The sequence below is a fragment of the Pyrus communis genome, chromosome 5 (genome assembly GCF_041283825.1).
Source record: "Pyrus communis isolate YQ-2024b chromosome 5, ASM4128382v1, whole genome shotgun sequence".
NCBI lineage: Eukaryota > Viridiplantae > Streptophyta > Magnoliopsida > Rosales > Rosaceae > Pyrus > Pyrus communis.
Window position 1 is genome coordinate 7,064,616 of NC_142569.1, and position 24,686 is coordinate 7,089,301.

At 38.7% G+C, this 24,686-nt stretch overlaps 2 protein-coding genes and 2 pseudogenes across 2 annotated transcripts; 3 read left to right on the plus strand and 1 right to left on the minus strand.

The window, feature by feature from the left end:
• LOC137726288 (protein PHLOEM PROTEIN 2-LIKE A1) lies at positions 1 to 1,550 on the plus strand. The gene is made up of 3 exons (XM_068465196.2): positions 1 to 406; positions 825 to 940; positions 1,033 to 1,550. The coding sequence occupies exons 1-3, from the start codon at positions 32 to 34 to the stop codon at positions 1,436 to 1,438; spliced, it is 897 nt and encodes a 298-aa protein (XP_068321297.2). The 5' UTR covers positions 1 to 31; the 3' UTR covers positions 1,439 to 1,550.
• Positions 1,544 to 24,686, minus strand: part of LOC137724657 (uncharacterized) — a 26,580-nt pseudogene continuing 3,437 nt past the window's right edge.
• Positions 13,040 to 14,366, plus strand: LOC137726784 (lectin). Its single transcript, XM_068465744.2, has 3 exons — positions 13,040 to 13,549; positions 13,645 to 13,757; positions 13,844 to 14,366. Exons 1-3 carry the CDS (start codon positions 13,040 to 13,042, stop codon positions 14,214 to 14,216), a joined length of 996 nt encoding a protein of 331 aa, XP_068321845.2. The 3' UTR covers positions 14,217 to 14,366.
• Positions 14,723 to 15,918, plus strand: LOC148696644 (uncharacterized; annotated as a pseudogene).

Genomic DNA, 24,686 nt, shown 5'->3' on the forward strand with positions numbered 1-24,686 from the left:
ACATCACCGGTTTGAAGAACTGCATGCAGATATGGGGACTGGGTGGTCACAAGATGAGGCCTCACAGTCACGGTCGCAGCCGCCTAGTGAGCAACCGACTAATAATAAGGTAGCGGCAGAGAAAGAAACAGAAGCAAAGCCGACTGTCTCTAAACCCACAGTGGTAGAGAGAACAGCTGCTGATCATCAGGCCAAGCCCTCGGCGAATAACAACCAGGTAGCCGCAGCAGCGAAAGAAGTCAAGGAAATAGAGAAAAGGACAGCAGCACAGCAAGTTAGGCAGCAGCAGTTCCCACATAACTATGAAGCCCTTGTGAAAGATGCTGACACACCAATAAACAAGTCCTCAATTGAAAACCTCTTTCAGCAGCTCCAAGCAGGAGTTGTCTTAAACCAAAAGAAAAAGGTGAAATCCCTGCATCTAACTTTCTGACAATTTTAAATTATTTTTCCTATTTTTTTTTCAGTTATTGTGTGAAATTATCAAACATGCTTCAGAAATGTGAAATTGTTCTAATTCTTACTGAAATTTAACTCCAAATGATCAAAACTAAAGCAACTTATCTGGAAATGATTTTTGCACACTGCTTTTCTCCCTCTGGACACTCGTGTTTGTTTATAGCATTTGACTATTTGTATAAACCAAAGGAGAATCACTTCAAGGGCAGCAATAAACAGGGTGTGCAAAAGAAGTAAACGGGTGTGCGGAAACCATTTCCTTAAATATATCAAAAGATCAACTCTTAATAGGACTTGAAATATCAACAATCATGTTTATCCATTTTTTTTCTTGACTATCATTAGCAATTTAATTGTTATTGCAGAAGTATTGGGTTGATAAAAAGTCCAACAACTGTTTTATGGTGTATGCAAGAGATCTCTCAATCACTTGGGCCGAAGACAATCGTTACTGGCACTGGTACTCCCTGCAAGAAACCAGGTAGCAAAATCTTCAATCCGTATATCACAATTGATTGTTGGTTACTGCTATATATATATAGAAATCGGTCCTAACTTAGGGTTTAATTGCAGTGACGTCTTCATTGATGCTGCTGAACTGTTGAATGTATGTTGGCTAGAAGTGCACGGGAAGTTTGAAACCGCAAACCTGTCACCCGGAACTCTTTATGAAGTTGCATTTGTGGTCAAGCTGAATGCTGCAGATTATGGATGGGAAGTTCCAGTCAATTTCAGGCTCACTCTCCCTGATGGTACCAGGCAGTGCCGTAAAGTTAATCTGATGCAAACCCCAAGAGGACAATGGGTCGAGATCCCAGTTGGCGAGTTTAAAGCATCGCCTGAGAAATCTGGCGACATGGAGTTTTCGATGTATGAATATGACAGCGGGAACTGGAAGAAAGGGCTTGTTATCAAGGGTGTCGTCATTCGTCCTAAAAACCAAGTTGCACAGTACTCAGCAACTTCGCTTACGAGCTGAGAAATAAAGTTCCGGTTTTTTTTTTTTCTTTCTAATAAAGCAGAAATGAGAGAAGTGCTTATGTAAGAAATGGTCCGAACAGAATAATGAAACGATGATCCACTTTTAACTACTGCCCAAATTCCGCATTTTTCTTTCTGCTTCAGTAAAGTGAGTACGGTGACTCCAGACAGGATCAATTCTTGACGAGAAAGATCGATGATGATCATTATCGACGATTATTTCTGAATTAGAACAATTCAAACCTATTCCATTTGCCTAAAGCAACATAGGAAAACATGCTATGCTGTAATTAAACCCCTAAAGCAATATTCATGTCAGTAAGGGAACACATGCTGAGATATAATATAGGCTAAATTACATTTTACCGTATTAGGTTTGTGTTCGATTTCAATTTCTTACAATATCTTTAAAACATTTTAATTTCATACATTTACTTATCATTTTATTTTAATTTCATACGACCGTTAAAAAATCTATTAAGTTAACTGTTTAATGATGATGTGACAAATATGTGATCCTCATTTGTGCTGACATGACTGCTACATTTGTGTCACGTGACTAAAAACTTAATAAAAAAATTTAAAATATTAAAATAATTAATTAAAGAAAAATATTAGAAAAAAAAAAAAAAAAACCAAAACCCAAACCCCTTCGAATTCCCCACCCGTTTCGCTCACGATCCGGGATATTCGAATCGCGGACCGGTGGCCCTGTTTGTTCGTGTAGGCGAACCCGGAGGTGTCGCCGGAGACCGTCGTCTTCCGGGTTTTTATCCTCTACTTCGCGGTCCAGCCAGATTATCCCGCGCATCGACTTGGGCTTGTACCAGAGCTTGATGTAGTTCTTCCTCTGTTTCCAGAGCTTGGCGGAGGCGGCAATGCCGAAAACGATGTCGTTTATCCCCGTCGGCTGGTTTGCTTTATCCGGTTGTTGGGTTTTGAGGTGGAGCATCTGGGAAGTCCGAGCTTGGGCGGTAGTGGTGTTGCCGGTGGAGGAGGAGGAAGAGAGGCGGAGAGGGGTGAAAGGGTCGTTGTCGTCGGAGCGGGCGGCGCGTGAGGTGGAGACGACCTTGAGAGTGTAGACAATGTAAGTGAGAGGGACGAAGAGGAGGAACTAGACGAGGAGTTTAGGGGTGGCTTGAGATTGGGAGTCGGGTCCAGGAATTGGGGTCCCTGTGGAGCTCCGCATCTGAGATCCAAATCACTTTGTCTTGATCTTTCTGGCTCCCTTTCATTTTTCTCTCGAAGTCCCTCTCTCCCTCAAAGCTCAACGCCTTTCGCTGCACTCTGTTGATTGAAGAAAAAAATCAGAGGTTTTGCAGCACTGGGTTTTCAAAGGTTCTTACATTGTGTGGGATATTTGGTTCCTTTGGGAACCCAATTGGGGTGGTTCAAATCTCTCTGAAATTTTCAATCAGTGGTGGAGAAAGATTGGGACTTTTGGGGGGAGAATTGGGGATTGAATGGGAATGGGGAGACCCAGTTGGGGGATTTGTGGGGTTAGGAGGTTTGGAATTGAAGAAAATGGGAGTGAAAAGGAGGAAGAAGATGAGGATGGTGTTGGTGTTGCAGAAGAGAGGTAAAGGCGAGAGCTTGCATTGCTTGCTGCCAGGTTGCACATAACATGCCCGAAGAGAGGGGTGGAGCCGTGGAGGGGATGGTGGGGTGGAGGGCTGCTCGGGTCGGGAAGATGAAGCGGTTCAGGGTTTTTTTTTATAAATACTTTTCTTTAATTATTTTTTTTTAATTTTTAATTTTTTTTATTAAATGTTTAGCCACGTGTCACAAATATAGCAGTAACATCAACATAAATAGGGACCATATATTTGCCACGTCATCACTCAACGGTTAACGTAACAAATTTTTTAACTGTTGTATGAAATTGAAATAAAATGACAAGTAAATATATGAAATGAAATTAAAATGTTTTAAAAATGTTGTAAAAAATTAAAATTGATGTCAAGTTTGAAAAAAATGTAATTTACCCTATAATATATATATTGTTGAAAATACTAGTGGGTAATGAATGCCCACAGTATTGAATACCTGCCACAACATTGAAAATATTGCCAAAGGGTTGAAAACCTTGGCAGAATATTGATATGTGGAGATTATATTGTCAAAGATGTGTGCTTGGAGTTGCTCTATAAATAGAGCACTCCGTATGCTTTGAAGATAGAACACAGAGAAAGAGAGCAGAAAAAGAAAGAGAGGAAGAGAAGAGGAGAGAATACATAGAGTTATCTTTGTACTCCTATTATTCCAAATTATAATAAAAGCATCACTGCTGCCCGAGGACGTACTCCAGTCACACTGACTGTAGAGGAACCTCGTAAATTTTGTGTCTTGTTTTATTTATTCCACTGTACACACATCGTCGATTTTACAACACGTTATCAGCACGAGAAGCTCTCATGTCAGTGGAAAGCACAACGCCATAAATCCGGTGAAGCACTATCCACCTCTCACTTCAGTCATCTAAAATCTCACAGAATAAATGGTATGTCTATTTTTCGTCTCTCCCACTGCGCCAGAAGCGCCCCACCGAATTCCAGTGAGAATTGAAATTTACGACCTGAAGTCGTCACGAGATGAGAAAACTCGTACTTGACAACTGGTTTCCAGAGATCCAGAAGAATCTCATCAGACTTGGAAACCCAGATCACGTTGTTTTCGACGGATCTTGAAAACTCCCATGAATACTTGGTTGTTTGAGATGGTGATGGCAAGAATGAATCCACACAGGCCTCCCTCTCTTGTGCCTTCGTCAACCCCACTGTCATCTATGTCTCTGTAAGGAGGTTCTTGCTTAACGATGCCATGTTCCCTGGGTCATGCAAGAACAACGCCAGTCTCTGAATTGAATTTGGGCAACCTCCATAACTACCCAGCTGGCTTTTTGTTTCGAGACTGGCAGAGACAGAGAAGGAAGAAAAATAATAGAAAAGGGGGATTGATGGAATGGCAAGGCACATGTGGAGAAGAAAAAAAAAGGGAGATGTTGACTGCAACCTAAGAAAAAAAAAAATATATATATATATATATATATATATATATATATATATATATATATATATATATATAAAGGATTTGAATGGTGCAGAATGGTGCATGACACCATTTAGTCAAAATGATATAAATGGTTTCTGTTGGTGCATGGCACCATGCTACAGAAATAAGAAAAGTAAGGTTTGAATAAGTGCTGACAAAAAAGAAAGAAAAATAATAAATAAAAGGAGGTATGATACTTCTTGTTATTTATGTGAATTGGTGTTGGTTTAAAACCCTTTCACAAGTTCTATTTCCTTTAAAGCAATTTATTTATCATGGACGGTTTTACCGCCTACCGTTTTAAGTTTTGATTTATGTGAATGGTGCTAAATTAAAGCCATTGTCACAAGCTTTATTTACTTAAATGCAATTTATTCATTCTGGCTGGAATTACCGCCTATTGTTTTAATTTATTTATTGTACTTCTTTTTGTTACGATGAGTACATACTGGACCCGAAGTTCCTTGATCAGATCAGAACCTGCAATTTCTTGATCCTCATCAAATAAAAATGATTGGACCTAAAGTTCCATCAAACAAAAAGATCAGGACATGAAGTTCCTTGATAAGTACCTTAAGTTTGAAGTGTCGCAGTGCCTCAACTTAATTGCAATAAAAGTCATAAGAGTCTCAGTCTGCAGACTATTAAATAAGGACCAGAAGTTCCTTATGTCCATACTCAAAAATGGTTTAGCAAAAGCATTTATTAAACGGATGAAATTGATTACCCGCGTTTTGCTGATGAAAATAAAATTGCCAGTTTTTACATGGGTACATGTCATTTTACATGATACATTATTGATTTGGTTGAGACCTGTTGACAACCATCAATACTTCTTAGTACAACTCGTGTTTGGGAACCAGCCAAACATTATACATTTACGAGTTTTTGGTTGTGTTATCTATGTGCCTATTGCACTGCCACAACATACTGAAATGAAGCATCATTGCGGATTAGGCATTGATGTTGGACATCATCTATCATTCAATATTTAAAACCCTTGACTGGGGATATATTTACCGCGTGGTTTGCGGACTGTCATTTTGATAAGACAATTTTCCCGCCGTTAGGGGGAGAAAATAACTTCGTTTCAGAAGAACGATGAACAAATATCATTCCAGAAGAATGATAAGAAAAAACCGTTCCAGAAGAACGAAGAGAATTTGTCTTATTTTGATTCATGAAGCAATCAATATACAAACAAAGTGAGAATAATTGAATGATGCATTTAATGATGAAACGAAAGTGATAAAATCACATATGCTTGCTGCAAATGTGCCTACAAGAATTAATGTCCCTGTTGGACAAAATAATATGGCAGCAAATGATTTATCTGTTGCACGCCTGAAGCGTGGCAGACCCTCAGACTCAAAAGGTTCAGTCCTTCGAAAGAAGAAGAATATGGCACTACTGAACTATTGCATAACTGTCGCATGCCAGACGCATGACAGTTGTTGCAAGGATACTTGTCCCGAAAAGGTCAATCCGCGGACATGGGAATATTGATGTCTCATGCATGAAGCATGATAGACGTATAGGTTCCAATGACTCAACTCCCGAAGTGGATATTAAAATCCAAGCTCTATAACGCTCAAAATGAGGTTATGATCCGCATTCTCTAAATTATAACTATCCTGGAAGAGATAGTGTAATGCCCTTGAAGAGGCAATGGATATCCAAAAGAAATGAAAAGCTTTTATGCATGCGCATGCACATGAGAATATGGGATCACAGATTGATGATAACCAATGGTAATTTTGGTTTTTACCAGTAGCTACTAAATTCATCAATGAGCTGTGGTGATATTGAGTCCCGTTTTTTTTCATCAACAAAATTATGGGCCAAAAATGGAGAAAGGCAAATTCCATTATAATTTTGTAAGAACGTAGAAAAATAGACCTATATACTTGGATACAATACAAATAGCCAAAAGATGTTGAACCTAAAAGGTTACATATGAGCATTTGTAATACTGTGAAATACACTCACATGATATGGCACAAGGTTGGAAACGAGTTCGTATAAATGGAGAATTATATACGAAGGGTTATGAGTCGCCCACATCATATCTCCATAAGTAAATCCCTCAAATATACATGGAAGCGAATTGCTCTGTATAAATTCTAAGGGAAAATGTGCCATGAAGTGTAGAAAATCCCTGAATGATTTAAATTGCTTGAAGTAAGCCCCGGAAGGGTAAAGCATGAAATATGTACTCAATACCAATGGATGGTATAAATTGCCTTAGTAAGTACTTCCATTATGATATTGTTGCAACATACTAAAATCTCTTGCAAGAGTTGATGATATTAAATTGGGAGTCCTGAAGAGTCAAGAAAGATTATAAAGTGTTGAGAGAAATATTGTCTCGAACTGCAGAATCGAACAATATGCCAACACGAATCTTATCCATGATGTTTATGACATTAAAGAATTATATGGATTGAAGATTATGAGTTGAATACTCAAATGATTTAGACACTGAGAATAATCATTTATCTTCGCGAGGGGTAAAGATAAATTGATATTTGGTCCAGAAGTACCACATCTTAGTGAAATATATGCTTTATTGTATTTAACACAATACACTGAATGAAATAAAGCTTATATATTAATATCTCCGAGAAATTACAGACACATGAGTTAAAACAAACAAAAGGGAACCTTCACAAAGGTTGCTCATGTGAAGCCTCAGTACTCGGAAGTACCCCAGAAGGGGAAGACACCAGAAGTTGATTATTTGAAGTCTCAATACTTGGTAAAACTCCAGACAGTTAAGACAATGGATGTCTTTGGAATAAAGACTCGAACCCCCGATTGTCATTTTGAGTCCGACCTTCGGATTCCAGTAGCTGGTCGAGCTTTCTTTTCATGCTCGTAGAGTAATTATTTGTAAGCATGTGTAACACTTTATTCTCATGTTTAAGCCCTCTAATCTCTTGTTTAAGACTTGCCACCTCAGCCATTAATGATTCAACTTGGTGAGTTCGAGCAAGTAAGCGCTGGCCCATATTGGATACAGAGCCCGCACATTGAACACTGAGAGCCAATGAGTCTTGAACGGCCGCCTCATCAGACCGGTTTGAAAGGATTTTGTTGTCCTTTGGAGTGAGAAGATTCCTGGCTACCACTGTAGCAGTTATGTTATCCTTCATCACAGAGTCCCCAACCGTAAGAGGACCATTAGAAGATGAGAAGGACGGGCGCCATATGTTATCCTGACGCTGCTCGTCTGTATCAATCCTGAGACTCAAATCTAAGCAAATGTTAGATGGGCAAGCCATTTTCAGAAATGATGAAGGAAGTCAGATAAAATCTCAGAAGTGCAAGAAAGGAAAATTTCTACAAGCAACAATTTCTGAGTGTTTCTGAACAAAATTGATATCTCTATAAAAGGAGGGGCAACAGGACCACTTATTCAAAAATCGAAGAGACACCGATTTTCGAATTTCAAAAGCCGGATTTCCCTGCATGACTTCTGTCAACATTTCTCAGACGCAATCTCAGCTCTTGGATATCACGTGCAACTTTGTCAAAGATCTCTGATAAAGTTGAAAACGCGTGAATCTTACTGTTCTAATTACACCACAGTTGCTGACAAGAGTAAAGGCACAGCACTACTACCTGCTATTGGGAAATCCATATATATGTCAACCTATGTCCTCCATGGCAAGGCAGAACTGAAAAATATCTAACTCTTCCTCATCTCCGAGAATGCATCTTTCACAAAGTATCTCGAAATACTCAGTTTTCTTCCTCTCCAAGAATACCTCTACAAACAAGTCATACCAGAGTAAGAGTATCTCATATCATCAGGGACGAGAGGAAGAGTATCTCATATCATGCAATCTCCCTGTCATTTTCTTTGTCCTTGTTCTTACCTACCAAGACAAGGACAAAGAAAACAATATGTCGGAACCTCCACTCAAACTTTCGCTGCCACCAAGAAGTGATGGTCCATTCAAATACAAGGTTTGCATCCCACTCCTGTATCAGATGACAAATACTACACGAGAAGATGTCAAACCTGCATAAGGAAAATACCACTTCTGCAAAATGAGCAAGTAAGGCAAGTGAAAATGATACATTGAAGTATGTGGAGACAACCACAACAAACACATGTCAGTTCATCCCCGACAAAGCCTAAGATCACTTGTCACATGAAGCTTCTCATGGTCCAATTTCATTCAAGATCAAGCCTAGACGGCCTTTGAAGAAATCACAAGTCCGATTCAAGATTAAGTGTCCACCACCCTTGAATCAAATTCAGCTCCAGATAAAATAGGTAAATTCAGACATTTGGAGGAAGTCTAGCAGAAGGCCCTCAAACCCAGTTCAAGAACAAGTCTGTGGAAAGTTAACAACAAGTGAAACACCTCATTCGGCAACTATCACCGCTAAATGACTAAAGCAGCAGGATCAATGATCAGCCTAAAGAATTTGAAATCAGGGGGAGAAACTCATCAAGGGGGAGCATCCAAAAATAGATCAAGATTTTAACGAGGCAACTAATGTTGATATGTGGGCATCCAAGGGGGAGTGTTGAAAATACTAGTGGGTAATGAATGCCCACAGTATTGAATACCTGCCACAACATTGAAAACATTGCCAAAGGGTTGAAAACTTTGGCAGAATATTGATATGTGGAGATTATATTGTCAAAGATGTGTGCTTGGAGTTGCTCTATAAATAGAGCACTCCGTATGCTTTGAAGATAGAACACAGAGAAAGAGAGCAGAAAAAGAAAGAGAGGAAGAGAAGAGGAGAGAATACATAGAGTTATCTTTGTACTCCTATTATTCCAAATTATAATAAAAGCATCACTGCTGCCCGAGGACGTACTCCAGTCACACTGACTGTAGAGGAACCTCGTAAATTTTGTGTCTTGTTTTATTTATTCCACTGTACACACATCGTCGATTTTACAACATATATCACGTGCGCTTGAAATGTACTTTACAGTGAACGTCACCAATGAAACAATGAGAGACCATCTTCCGGTGGAAGATATGTTCTCAGCACGATTGGCAAAAACAAAGAAAAAAGAACCGTCAGGTGCATCAAATGTCTGTTGTGTAACCTTCGGGCTTGTTCCTTTGCTCTTCAATTTCTCTGTTGCAGGTGCAATCCTCTCTAAAAGCTGCATTTTACAAAAATGAAATTCAAGAATTATTCATTTTAAACCATTAGTGCATTTAATATGATTACAATCTACGGCGTCTTTTACAGGAAATCATAGCATTACTTTGAGCTCTGTTACGGACTTACAATACCATCTGCTCTACTCACTCGCCTCAACCTACCCTAACACAAAAATTGGAGCGAAAAAAATGGAAGGGGAAAGGAAATCTTGCCACTTCATGAGTAGAAACATACATCAAGTTAGGGGAACTGAATTGGCTTTTGACTCTTCGTAAATGGTTATATAAATTGTGAACAAGATTAGTGGCAGTAACGGAAAGGCAATGAAAAGTTAAGATCATGCGTTATAGAACCGTGGTTCGATCTTAACACATAAGGTTTTGTAATTGGATTCTGGATAAAGCAGAAAACTAACCTTGCCGTGCAGCACATCATTGGATACCAAGACAGATCTATCAAATACAGAAAATTTTCCGCCATCCATGCATATAACCTTTCCTCCAGCCTCTTCAATTATCTGTTCAAAATTGCAATACCAAATTCTATGAATAATGGAAATCACACATCTGATCACCAGGATTTTGCTGAGAGAAAAGTGAACTACAATTTTCATGCATCAGTTTAAGCACCTTGTCATAAGAGATTGCCGGAAGCAACCCTTTCAAATACTTGCCATAAAAACGTAAAGGATGAGTCTTATGACAGAAAGTCTATGTATATTCTTCCCGCGTAAACTATTCATACTGCAAATAAGTGTTAATATGAAAGTCTGTATATTAATATGAAGGAAAAACAATAAGTGTTAATCAAGATACCACTGCAAATATTCTAGCATCCCATAAGATCAGACTCAGTCATCGACCGAAAATAACATGATTCGGCATAGTTATAGATTTCAATTTTCTTTTTCTTTTTCTTCTAGTATAAGAAATACTAACCTCATCAGTTTGGCTCACATGAATTTTTTGGCCATTACAAAATGCTCCCCCTCCTAATATAACACAGATTATCAATTGAAGCTCAACGTCAATAGTAAACTTAGAAAATCATTTAAGGCAGAAGCAACTATATAGACCGAACTTCCATACCAGCACTAGCAGAAAAAATGCGGGTATTCCAACACATAGGGCCCCCAACGAACTCGACCTGAAAATATAGATGGAAAGCCAACATGTTATTTCCCCACTATATCATTCATGGATGTACGGTATAAGATGATTTTTGGTCCACATCCTAACAGTTTCAAGCTTTTGAAAATAATGGTAAATCAATAATATTTATCACGGTAACAGAGTAAGAGATCTTAAGCTCAAATCATTGCATCGTAACCTTGCTCTATAAATTGAAGACACTTTGACGCTAATAATGAGGCCCACATGTGAAGGGGAGTACTGGAAAATCAAATAGACATCTTAACATATCATGGAATCATGCAAGCAACATGTCAAATAAAATCTACTATATGTGATCAGCACCACTGCAGCAGCAACAGGTTTTCCTCAAAATAAAACTCCAACAGAAACAGCAAAGCTAGTATAACCATGTGCAAAATTTGTTGCTCCATCTACGAAGATATCAGAGGTTAGATAAGACAAAACAAAGAATTGTCAGGTTACTCTAAAAAGGTGGGGATATAAAACGCTACCCCAGCTACCACCCTAATAGCTCTTTCCAATTTCATATCAGCCATCAGAAAGTTCGTCTCTAAACATTCATATATATATATATATATATATATATATGAGTATATGAACTTCCGGCTATATACATAAACATAATATTTACTAATTATTGCTACCATTGGTTCTGAAAATGTCAAAGTCAAAAGTATTGAGGTGAGAATTATGAAGGCTGAAAAATTTACAGTAAATCATGTTCCGAAACACTAATATCATGAAACCATATCATACTTGATGGAGTATTGGAAAAACCCAATATGCACAAGCACACCTATAGTGCACCTTAGAAGATAGGGGTGTGCTATCCACACATCCCATTTTACTTCTCACACACCCCTTGATAATTTATGTTCGTTGATCTTCTTCAATTTATCTGATCCGACAACCGAAAATTAAAAAGGTGTGTGAGAAGTAAAATAGGGTGTGTGGATATCACACCCCAGATAGGATCAATGCACCACATATAATTAGATGATACATCTCCAGTTATTCCACCCTCCTCTCCAAGAATAAGGTGATATACGAAGTTCTTTCTCACAACTTCTAAAATTGTGCTTCACTCTTTTTATCTGTGCTGCAAATAGTTTTCATATCACATGAAAATTCATGCTAGGCTGTTATACTTTTTAAGAATGAGAACGGAACACATGATAAGTGAATTTTCCTTCATGATTAGTGAATCTTGCTTGTAAAAGGTTCGACCTTTACATGTAACTTTCAACCTCTACATGTAGAGAGTCAAACTTCTACTCCATTCTAGAAAGTGTTACCACTACAAGTCAATTGAAGCGTCATAAACACACACTAGTGAAAGCATGTCGATTCAGTTCTTACTCAGTGACCAAGTCCGTTAGTCCTTTATGGGTGATATTCCGAGGCTTCTTAACAGCATACATCACAACCTGGAAAGAGACGCAGATAAGCTATATGAAGTTCATGATGATTCAGTAATGGGAGACACGGCAAGTATTACACATAACGCAATGAAAACATGCTTTCTAGCAGCAAAACAATATCATTATATAACACCGGCAAAAAATTTCTCCTTTAATACCTCTTTTTTGTGAAAATATTTTGACCATGTGTAGTTGCCAACTCCTATCAGGATGAAATTTAACAACTTTCATTCCCTAAACATATATTTAACGGAAAAAAAAGGCGTTGCCGGAGTAAACTAACACTCTCAGAGTAAACAAAGGCATGATCGCCAACAATGCTTCCAAAACCAAATTAACATACCCAACAGGATTAAAAACAAAAATAATTAAAAAAAAAAAAAAAAAAAAAAAACCTTTTTGGGCGTATGGTCATTGATTTAGGTGTTTGATTATTTTGTATATGCAAATTCATCAAAACTGAAGACGAATGATTTTTGCTAATGCAATAATCACTTACAAATTTAAATATTACTTTATAAATGAGAATAATATATGGGATGTGATGTCTTATCTGAGAATGAAGGCTATTAAATGGAATATATACGATAAACAAACAAAAGTAATTAACAAATACTTTTTATACATATCAAATACAAAAAGTCGGGAATCCAAAAACTTTAGCAAAAAATTCTTAGGCCAATCTAGTGCTTTCCCTCATGGTCGAAATTCCAAAGTAAAAGAAAAGGAATTCATGCTTTCCCACGTGGTTAAAATATTTACAGCCCCCATCTCTTTATCTCTGTCTATCTATATAAAGTAAAAACAAAATTAAAGAACCACATAAAAGAGATGGGGCAAAAGAAATCTCGCAGTCGACCCTCTAACCCCCCGCCCGCATCGACTCCCTATAACCCCCCGCCCGCATCGAGACCCTCTAAACCCCCGCCCCCGTCTAGCCCCCCGCCCGCATCGACTCCCTCTAAACCCCCGCCCCCGTCTAGCCCCCCGCCCGCATCGACTCCCTCTAATCCCCCGCCTGCATCGACTCCCTCTGACCCCCCGCCCGCATATACTCCCACTAACCCCCCGCCCCCATCTACTCCCTCTAATCCCCCACCCCCATCTAACCCCCCGCCTGCATCGATTCCCTCTAGCCCCCCGCCCCCATCGACTCCCTCTAGCCCCCCGCCCGCATCGACGCCCTCTAACCCCGCTGCCACAGGAGCACAGCAAGTGAAGCAGCTCCCACATAACTATAAAGCCATTATAAAGGATTCTGACTCACCTATCAAGGAGCCCTCCCCTACAGAACTCCTTGAGGAGCTTCAAAAAGGAATTTTCTTAGACGAAATGAAAAAGGTGAAATCCATGCATCCAACTTTCCTACAATTTTAAATTCTATTTCCTCTTTGTTTTCCAGTTACTGCATGAAATTGTTCCAATTCCTACTGCAGAAATATTGGGTTGATAAGAATTCCAACAATTGTTTTACGGTGTATGCAAGAGACCTCTCGATCACTTGGAGCGGAGACAGCCGTTACTGGCGCTGGAACACCGTAGAAGACGGGTATCAAAAACTTCAATCCGTATATCACAATTGGTTGTTGATAACTGCTATATAGTAATCGGTCCTAACTTAGGGTTTAAATGCAGTGGTGACCGCATTGATGTTGCTGAACTGTTAGATGTATGTAGGCTAGAAGTGTACGGAAAGCTTGATACCGCATACCTGTCACCCGGAACTCTCTATGAAGTTGTATTTGTGCTCAAGCTGAATGCTATAGAATATGGATGGGAAGAACCAGTCGAATTCACTCTCGAAACCCCAGCTGGTGACAAGAACACTCGTAATGTTGATCTGATGCAAAAGCAGAGAGGAAAATGGGTTGAGATCCCAGCCGGCGAATTTAGAGCATCGCCTGAGCAGTATGGCAACATGATTTTTTCGCTCCGTCAACTTGGTGGGCAGTGGAAGAAAGGGCTTGTTATCAAGGGTGCCGAAATTCGTCCTAAAACTGAAAAATAAGATGCATAGTACTCGGCAACTTTGCTTATGAGCAGCGAAATAACGTTCTAGGTTTTTTTTTTTTTTTAATTAATGAAGCAAAATTAGAGGAATGCATATGTAAGAAATGATGGGACCAGAACAATGAAAGGAAGATATAGTTTTAACTACTGCCCAAAATTCAAGCATTCCCCACAAGAATCAAATGCAAGTTCCATCTGGATTCTTCTTCAAATTACATTATTTACGCAATGCCGACACATCCAAAGAATTACAAAGACAGAGCTAAAGAGCAAACCTCAGCGCCAGTCTTAGGATCAAGTTTACAAGGCTAAGTCATTTGCTACTGCAAAAATACAAGGAAGCATTGAGGGGTGATGATCCTGCCTTTTAGAGGATGTATATATGCTACGATGCTTGCAGGAAGGGATTCATAGAAGAGTGTAGGACTGTGGTTGGGTGTGATGGCTGCAACATCAAGAGACCTGGACTTGGTTTCTTGATTTTTCTTTTTTTTTTTTTTTTTTTTTGAAGATGTTGGCATATTGCATGGAAATGGATGGATATTTATTACAGACAAGCAGAAGGGCTTGGGACTAGCTATTGAGAACTTAATCTCTAATGCAGAGGATAGACATTGTATTAGGCACTAAAACAAAGGCTAGGGGCTGCAGCTAGGGCCACTACTGTTCCTACACGGCAAGCAAAGATGGATAAGATCTTGGTGCTATCTGAAAGTGCACATAACTGGTTGGTAAAAAGGCCAGCTAAAAATTGGAGCAGGTCACACTTCTCCATAGGTTCTAAGTGTGGTATTTTGCTAAATAATTTGTGTAATGCTTCAATTCTAAAACTCTAGAAGCAAGGAACATGCCTATATTGATAATGCTACAGAAAATTCATAGTTACTTGATGTAAAGAGAGAAGATAAATGGCATCGGAAGGTTGGACCTAAAATTGTTTAGATTTTGGAAAAGATTGCTCAAGAGAGTGGATCATGCCTTGCTCAAAATGCCGGGGAGGCAAGTTTCAAGTGACACACATGTACGGGGCGCAATATGCAGTGGATTTAAATAGACATTCATGCTCATGCAGAAAATGAGATCTATGTGGTATTCCTTGTTGTCATGCCTTGGCCGCAATTACAAGACAACAGAGGAGTCCGATCGACTATGTAAACCCAGTATACAAAAGAGAAGCATAGTACAGAGCTTATGGGAAATTTATCTCCCCAGTGCCTGGCCAAGATTTGCGGGAAAAAAAATGGTAATAGACATATTTGTTGGAAAATCAAATCAAAACAGGTTGTTAATGGTTAAAGCAAGCTGTTAGTTTCTTTCCAGGTTGTTTCCAGCAACTACAAAGATCATTGCTCCCTCCATCTGTTAGCCGAAAGCTGATTACAAGACAGCAGTGTGCTGCCATGTGATGTATTAGCCGAAAGAGTGTTGATTGCAAGCTGGAAAGATAGCTGCATATGTGTGCTAGACTGTCCAAAGTTCCTGCATGTGTTTTAAAGGGTGTAAAGATGTTAAACACCCCATTCATTGCATGTGTTGTTGCATTGTTTATTAATTTCTGTTTTGTATAAATAGGCCATCTTGCTAAGCTTTAGAGCATCCCATCCGAATCCCATTTCCCATTCATTTAATTTCAGCTTGTAAGCTATTGAGTTTGTAAACTCTCTTTTCATATATCTAAGTGCAAGTGTTTTACCAAAGCTTGTTGCTTCCCTCCTTTCTCTATTTCTCTATTTCTCTATTTCTTTCCTTGTCCAATTTTATTGAGAGTGAAAGTGAGAGGTGTGATAGAGTTTGTAAACTTATCACCCACATATTTTGGTATTGAGTTAGCAAACTCTTTAGAATACCAACAATTGGTATCAGAGCCAGAATACCATTCTGGCAAGTGCAGCAGTTATGGCATCCAACTTAGTGCAGCTCCAAGTTCCCACATTGAAGAAAGAAAATTATGAAAGATGGTGCATCCAATTCAAAGCATTGTTTGGATCACAAGAGCTATGGGAAGTTGTCAGTAATGGGTATGTTGTACCCACTACCGAGCAAGAAGCCACATATACTGCAGATCAAAGGAACACTCTCAAGGATTTACGAAAGAAGGACCAGAAGGCGTTGTATCTTCTTTATCAAGGATTAGAAGATTCAACGTTCGAGAAGGTTGCAGAAGCAACAACGAGCAAGCAAGTATGGGACACACTCAGTACAATCTACAAAGGAGTAGATCGGGTCAAGAAAGTGAGATTACAGTCACTTCGAGCAGATTTTGAAACTGCTCACATGAATGAAGGAGAGAGCATCTCCGACTATCACTCAAGGCTCATTGTGATAGTAAATCAGATGAGGAGAAATGGCAAGAGACTCGATGAAGTACGAGTTGTGGAGAAGATACTCCGGTCACTCACATCTAAGTTTGAGCATGTGGTGACTGCCATTGAGGAATCCAAGGATTTGGAGGCGATGAGCGCAGAGGAGCTACTAGGATCCCTCATAGTTCACGAGCAACGCATTCAGAAGAATGCAAGCCCCACAACGCTAGAGCAAGCTTTGGAGTCAAGGTTGAATATTGACAAACCAAATGGAGGTCGTGGGCAGTGGAACTCACGTCGTGGGAGTTCATCCAACCGTAGCCGAGGACGAGCCCGAGGAAGAGGTCGAGGCTATGCACAAAATCAAGGTCAGTCTCAGGAGTGGAGATCTACTCGAGGAAATGCGCATATCCAGTGTCACAACTGTAAACAATATGGACATTATGCCAATGAATGTTCACATAAAAATGGTGAGCATGTCAACATGGCAGAATCAAGTGGAAATGCTGGTGAAAAACTTACAGTCTTACTAGCACACCATGATATCAGTAGCCAACAAGATGTCTGGTATTTAGACTCTGGTGCAAGCAACCACATGTGTGGAAAGAAAGAGTTTTTTGCCGAACTCAAAGATGGGCCTTATGGATCTGTGAGTCTTGGTGACTCCTCAAAGTTTCCAGTTGAAGGAAAAGGAAAGATCAAAATCATCCAGAAGGATGGTAAAGAAGAATACATCTCCGATACCTACTACATACCAGGTATGAAGAGCAACATTTTGAGCATTGGTCAACTGCTCCAGAAAGGGTATGTTATACATATGGAGGATATGTTTCTCACTCTCAGGAATGCAAGAAGAAAGCTTATTGCACGTGTTCAAATGTCAAAAAACCGAATGTTCCCGTTGAAGTTGAACACAAAGATTGGAAGCTGCAACATCGGTGTAATGGAAGATGAGTCATGGAAATGGCATCTTCGATTTGGCCATCTTCATTTCAATGGCCTAAAGTTGCTGTCAAGTGGAGGAATGGTTCGTGGTCTACCCCAAATTGAAGCCACACGCCAAGTATGTGAAGGTTGTGTGCTTGGCAAGCAAGCACGACTATCGTTCCCTGTTGGTGATACATGGAGAGCAAAGGCACCACTGCAGTTGGTGCACACAGATATATGTGGTCCATTGGATCCCATGTCTTATGGAGGTAATAGGTATTTTATTACTTTCATTGATGATTTTAGTAGGAAGACTTGGGTTTATTTTCTCAAGGAGAAGTCGGCTGCCCTAAAAATCTTCAAGGAGTTCAAGGCACTCACAGAGGCTGAAAGGCTTGTGGCTGTGAGATCAGATAGAGGTGGAGAGTACACCTCCAATGCTTTCCAAGCATACTGCAATGAGCAAGGAATTAGGCATCAACTTACTGCTGCCTATACCCCACAACAAAATGGGATAGCCGAAAGAAAGAATCGAACCATCCTTGACATGACAAGGTACATGCTTAAGGAGAAGAATTTGCCAAAAGAATTGTGGGCAGAAGCTGTAGCTTGTTCGATTTATTTGTTGAATCGATGTCCAACAAAGAGTGTCAAGAGGATGACACCACAAGAGGCTTGGAGTGGGTACAAGCCGAATGTTGCACACCTAAGAGTTTTTGGGTGTGTTGCATATGCTCAAGTTCCAGAAGCCAAGAGGAGGAAACTTGATGATAGAGGTGAGAAGTGTGTGTTTGTGGGCTATAGTGAAGAGTCCAAGGCATACAAGCTCTACAACCCACTAACTGGCAAACTAGTGGTTAGTAGAGATGTCATCTTCAGTGAGGAAGAGACATGGAAGTGGAACAACAAAGAAGTCAGTAAAGAGAAGATCGTCTCCACTGATTTTGAAGAACCAGAAGTTGTACCACCTATTGAGCAACAGCCTGCTCAAACAATCACAACAACTCCAGTGCACAGAATTGCAAGGAATGGTCCTACATCGAGTGAAGAAAGCAGCTCATCAACTCCAGTGAGGTTAAGGAGTCTCACAGAGATTTATGGACAAGAAGAAGAAGAAACCAATTTTTTCTGCTTGTATGCAGACCACGAGCCTCTCTCATTCAATGAAGTTGTGGAAGAAGATCGTTGGAGAATAGCCATGGAGGAAGAAATCCATGCTATCGAGAAAAATGACACTTGGAAGTTGACAAAGCTTCCACCAAATCAGAAGGCTATTGGTGTTAAGTGGGTGTACAAGATCAAACGCACTGCAGATGGGAGTGTAGATCGGTACAAATCAAGGCTTGTAGCAAAGGGCTACAAACAGAAGTATGGAGTGGACTATGATGAAGTCTATGCTCCAGTTGCAAGACTTGACACGGTAAGATTGCTAATCTCTCTTGCCGCTCATCATAAATGGAAAATTTATCAACTAAATGTCAAGTCAACCTTCCTTAATGGAGTTCTTGAGGAAGAAGTGTACGTGGAACAACCAGAAGGCTTCCAAGTACAAGGAAAAGAAGATAAGGTGTATCGTTTGAAGAAAGCTTTGTATGGCCTTAAGCAAGCACCACGAGCTTGGAACTCAAGGATTGATAACTACCTTCACCAAAATGGATTTCAGAAATGTCCATACGAGCATTCAGTTTACATGAAGAATGGTGCAAAAGGGGAGTTCTTAATTATTTGTCTCTATGTAGATGACTTGTTGTTTACAGGAAATAATGAAGCAATGTTCTGTGAGTTCAAGCAATCCATGTTCAGTGAATTCGAGATGACTGACAATGGATTAATGTCATACTTTCTTGGCATAGAGGTGAAGCAAGAAAGTGACGGTATCTACATCTCTCAACAAAAGTACATGAGAGATATATTGGAGAAATTCAATATGGATAAGTGCAATATTGTCAACACTCCAGTTGCAACTGGATTGAAGCTGTCCAAGGAAGGAGAAGGTGAGTTTGTAAACTCAACCGTGTACAAAAGCTTGGTTGGAAGCCTAAGGTACCTTACAATCACAAGACCTGATATAGTTTATGGTGTTGGACTCGTGAGTCGATACATGGAAACACCAAGGGAGTCTCATTGGCTGGCCGCCAAGAGAATTTTGAGGTACATAAGAGGTACTCTAAACTATGGTCTATTTTATAATTTTGGTGAAGATGCAAAATTATTTAGTTATTCAGATAGTGATTGGGGAGGTGACCAAGATGAAAGGAAAAGCACAACTGGCTATGTGTTTTTTCTAGGATCAACAGCTTTCTCATGGACTTCAAAGAAGCAATCAATTGTTGCTTTGTCATCGTGTGAAGCCGAGTACGTTGTTGTAGCCTCAACCGTATGTGAGGCAATTTGGTTAAGAAATCTGTTGAAGTCAGTGTGTCATCCACAAGTGGAATCGACTGTGATTCATGTGGATAACATCTCAGCTATCAAGCTTGCTAGGAATCCAGTCCAACATGGAAGGAGTAAGCACATCGATACCAGGTTCCATTTTTTGAGGGATCATGTGAAGCAAAAGACAATTGAGCTTGTCTATTGCCACACCAAGGAACAAGTGGCTGACATATTCACAAAGCCACTGCCAGTTGAGCCATTCAAGTTGCTACGTGAAATGCTAGGCATAAAGGCGTTTTAATTTGAGGAGGTGTGTTGGAAAATCAAATCAAAACAGGTTGTTAATGGTTAAAGCAAGTTGTTAGTTTCTTTCCAGGTTGTTTCCAGCAACTACAAAGATCATTGCTCCCTCCATCTGTTAGCCGAAAGCTGATTACAAGACAGCAGTGTGCTGCCATGTGATGTATTAGCCGAAAGAGTGTTGATTGCAAGCTGGAAAGATAGCTGCATATGTGTGCTAGACTGTCCAAAGTTCCTGCATGTGTTTTAAAGGGTGTAAAGATGTTAAACACCCCATTCATTGCATGTGTTGTTGCATTGTTTATTAATTTCTGTTTTGTATAAATAAGCCATCTTGCTAAGCTTTAGAGCATCCCATCCGAATCCCATTTCCCATTCATTTAATTTCAGCTTGTAAGCTATTGAGTTTGTAAACTCTCTTTTCATATATCTAAGTGCAAGTGTTTTACCAAAGCTTGTTGCTTCCCTCCTTTCTCTATTTCTCTATTTCTCTATTTCTTTCCTTGTCCAATTTTATTGAGAGTGAAAGTGAGAGGTGTGATAGAGTTTGTAAACTTATCACCCACATATTTTGGTATTGAGTTAGCAAACTCTTTAGAATACCAACAATATTAAGCCTCCTTATTACCGCAAGCAAACTAGAAGACCAAAAAAGAGTAGGACTAAAGAGCAAGATGAGATACCAAAAGGTGCTACTAAATTGAAGATGTATGATATAATCATTCACTACTAATCAGTTTGTGGCTCAGATGCTCATAATTTTTCCAAGGGCATATTTGTCGATTTGTCCCTGAACTTGTATGGAGTTGCCAATTTTCCTCCTAAACTTTAATTTTAACCGATTACTCCCTTGAACTAAAATTAAAGTTCAAGGAGAAAATTGGCTAATTAAGAAAGTTCAAGGGGTAAACGGCTAAAATTAAAGTTCAATAAGGAAATTGGCAGCTCCATACAAGTTCACAGGGAAAATCAACCAATACCTCTTTTCCAATTTACTTTAGTCTAAAGTATCCAACCATCAATGCAAAACAAACCTCGAACTTAAAAAGTTTTTTTTCTCTCCTCTGTGAGAGCTCTCTCCCCTGTGAGTGAACTTTCCTTCTCTGTGAAGGTTCACCTCTTTCTGTCATCAGCTATAATTAGGGATGGGCATGGTTTGGTTTGGTGCGGTTTTGAGTGAAACTGAAACCGAAACTGAAATTTTTTGCGGTTCGGTTCGGTGCAGTTTTGAAGCCAAAACCAAAATGAAACCAAACCGTTTGATTTGGTTCGGTGCGGTTTCAAACAGTTTCAGTTTGGTTTTTAAGAAAAAATGTACAATTTGCAATTTAACATATTAATAAGCATTTCCCAATAGCAATAGGAAAAAGATATTTGTTATGTAAATAATTAGCATGTTACATGCAGTTGTGATGTTAAAACATGTTTGTGCAACAAAAGGGTGTTGCTTACAATGTTTATCATAAAACAAGTTGAATAAATTTGAATTCATTAAACGTAAGTGAAACTTTCATACTAGAATATGTGATATCATGCTTCAAATGAGTGGACTTCATTAAATTAACAATATTAGTCCACCCTTGTACATATATGTGTGTGTGATGGTATAAAATAACAAAGGTCCTTCAAGTTATTGAACGAAAAAAAGTGATGAATGATGATATTCTAGTATGGTTGAGTCCATACTAAGTGTATAGATTCTAATAAACAACCAATTAAAACATGAAATCTAATATGAACATTTAATTAAATATTTATTAATATTTGCGATGCGATTCGATTTCGGTACGGTTTTCAAAAGCCAAAACCAAACCGTTTTTTATGTTGCGGTTCGGTTTCAAAATCGTAAAATCAAACCGTTCGATGCGGTTCAATTTGGTTCGTGTTTCGGTTTCGGTTTTCGGTTCTAAGTGCCCACCCTAGCTATAATCTACCCCTCCCCTTCCGTTACCCAATCAGCATTAATGCCCAGACCCATAACGTAACCTCCACGAGACCTCATTAATGGCCAGACCTACATCCCAACTTCCACAAACATCCTTATCACCCATTAATTTCGTTTCACCTAAAACCCATACCTTCAGTCTGCCCTCCTCTTCCTCACCTTAAATCTCAAGTAAACAAAGGCATGACCAAAAGCCAACAATGCTTCCAAAACCAAATTAACATACTCAACAGGATTAAAAACAGAAAAGAAAAAAAAAATTCAAGCATACCCCACAAGAATCAAATGCAAATTCCATCTGGATTGTTCTTCAAATTACATTATTTACGCAATGCCGGCACATTCAAAGAATTACAAAAGCAGAGCTAAAGAGCAAACCTCAGCGCCAGTCTTAGCGGCCTTCTCTCAACCACTCCAACGAGCTGACCAATTGGAATTGGTCCGGTTGATTTGGCGCCAACTTTCACATACACCTCCCGGTTTGGAATTCCAGATAACACAGCCTTTGTGCAGAGACTTCTCGTCGGTTTGGCAATCAAAAGTCCAAAACTTGGTCGATTGGGCGGTAAAGTTGATCTGGGTATTTGAGAAATTCTGAGAAGAACGTTTGTGGAGAAACCAGGGACCTGCCTATTTTAACTGAATGAAGATTAAGGTGTTGGTATTCCTGTTTTATTATTTCGCAGTGTGTTTCTGCCACGAAATTTGCTTAAGGGTATCGGGTGATGAAGATGGAAGCATCTTTTTGTGTTCCACACACTACGGACACTTGTTCATCCCATTTTTTTTATTTTTACCTGTTTCTTTTCTTTCTTTTGCTTCCATCGGTTTGCAACATTTATTTGAGCAGAAAAACTGACTTAACCATCAAAAATTTAGGAACGTGCTATCCACACGTTTTATTTTACTTTTCACGTATTTTTTGATAATTTCTGTCCGTTGATCTTCTTCAATTCATCCGATCCGATAGCCGAAAATTAAAAAGGTGTGTGAGAAGTAAAATGGGATGTGTGGATATCACATCCCAAAATTTATTGGTCAAATCTCCCACACTTAAAACGTGTGGTCATCGATTAAGATGTTTAATTATTTTATATATACAAATTCATTAAAATTGAAGACGAATAATTTTTACTAATGCAATAATCTCTTACAAATTTAAATATTAATTTATAAATGAGAATAATATATGGAATATGATGTCTTATCAAAAAATGAAGGCTATTAAATGGAATATATAAGGTAAATAAACAAAAGTTTTAGCATATAGAATAACGGCTTCATTTGAAAGTACTTTCCAATAAAAAAAAATGTCATAATCGAGTTGTTGGTGCGGTGGGAATCGTCCCCCCCCCCCCCCCTTCTCTCCCTCTTTCTTCTCAACATATAAAGTTACAAAAACCTATGTCTCTTTGCAATCTATTTTTCTTTTAGCTTCCCAATATTTTTATTTTTATTGAATGTTTAAATCAACAATCACATGGTTTTGAAGTCTTGAACATTGTAATTTGAGGTAGCATTCAAAAATTTATTATTCAGCTAGATTATTCTAACACTTAGTTCGTTGGTTGGTGTTGATTTTAGAAAGAAAACAAGATAACTAATTGCATGTGGTCTAATATCCTAGTGAATAGGGTGTTGGGTTTCCAATCATGCCCCCCAGGTTCAAAACTTCTCTCGTCCCCTAAATTATTGTAATAGTTTTGAACCCTCCCCTCCTTAATAATAATAATAATAATTTTTTTATAAAAAAAAAATAAAAAATCAAGAGAACTCATTAACGTTGTTGAATTTATTATTTTCTTCAATCAAGTTTTATTATTCTTTATTCTCTTGATTATCAAGTTTTATTGCTATGCACTCTCAATCGTAAACTTATGACTGCAAACACTTAGTACATTTGCGTATAAAAATGTGAGATGGATAATATTTAAGTAATATTTGTATATCATTTTTTAATATTAATTTTTAATGATATTTAATGTAGAAATAAGCACTTTTATGTATTTAACAAATTCATTTTATACATATCAAATACAAAAAGTTGGGGATCCAAAAACTTTAGCAAAAAATTCTTAGGCCAATCTAATGCTTTCCCACATGGTCGAAATTCCAAATTAAAAGAAAAGGAATTCATACTTTCCCACATGGTCGAAATTCCAGTAAAAGAAAGAGAGTTCATGCCAATCTTGTCCTCGGGTTCGAAACTTCTCCCGTCCCCTAAATTATTGTAATAGTTTTGAACCCTCCCCTCCTTAATAATAATAATAATAATAATAATAATAATAATAATAATAATAATAAAAGAACTCATTAACGTTGTTGAATTTATTATTTTCTTCAATCAAGTTTTATTGTTCTTTATTCTCTTGATTATCAAGTTTTTATTGCTTTGCACTTTCAATGTCACGCCCCGATCCCGACATACGTCCAGGATCGACACGTGACGTCACCAAATACTCGTATATCTCACATACCCCGTCTCCGGGATATGGCAAATCACAATTCGAGAAACAAATTGCAAAGAAATTTTTTCGTTTACCTTATGGCTGCATCTAACCTCCTCGTTAGACTGCATACGTACCCTTAATAGGGATCAAGCCGTTCGTAGTTCATT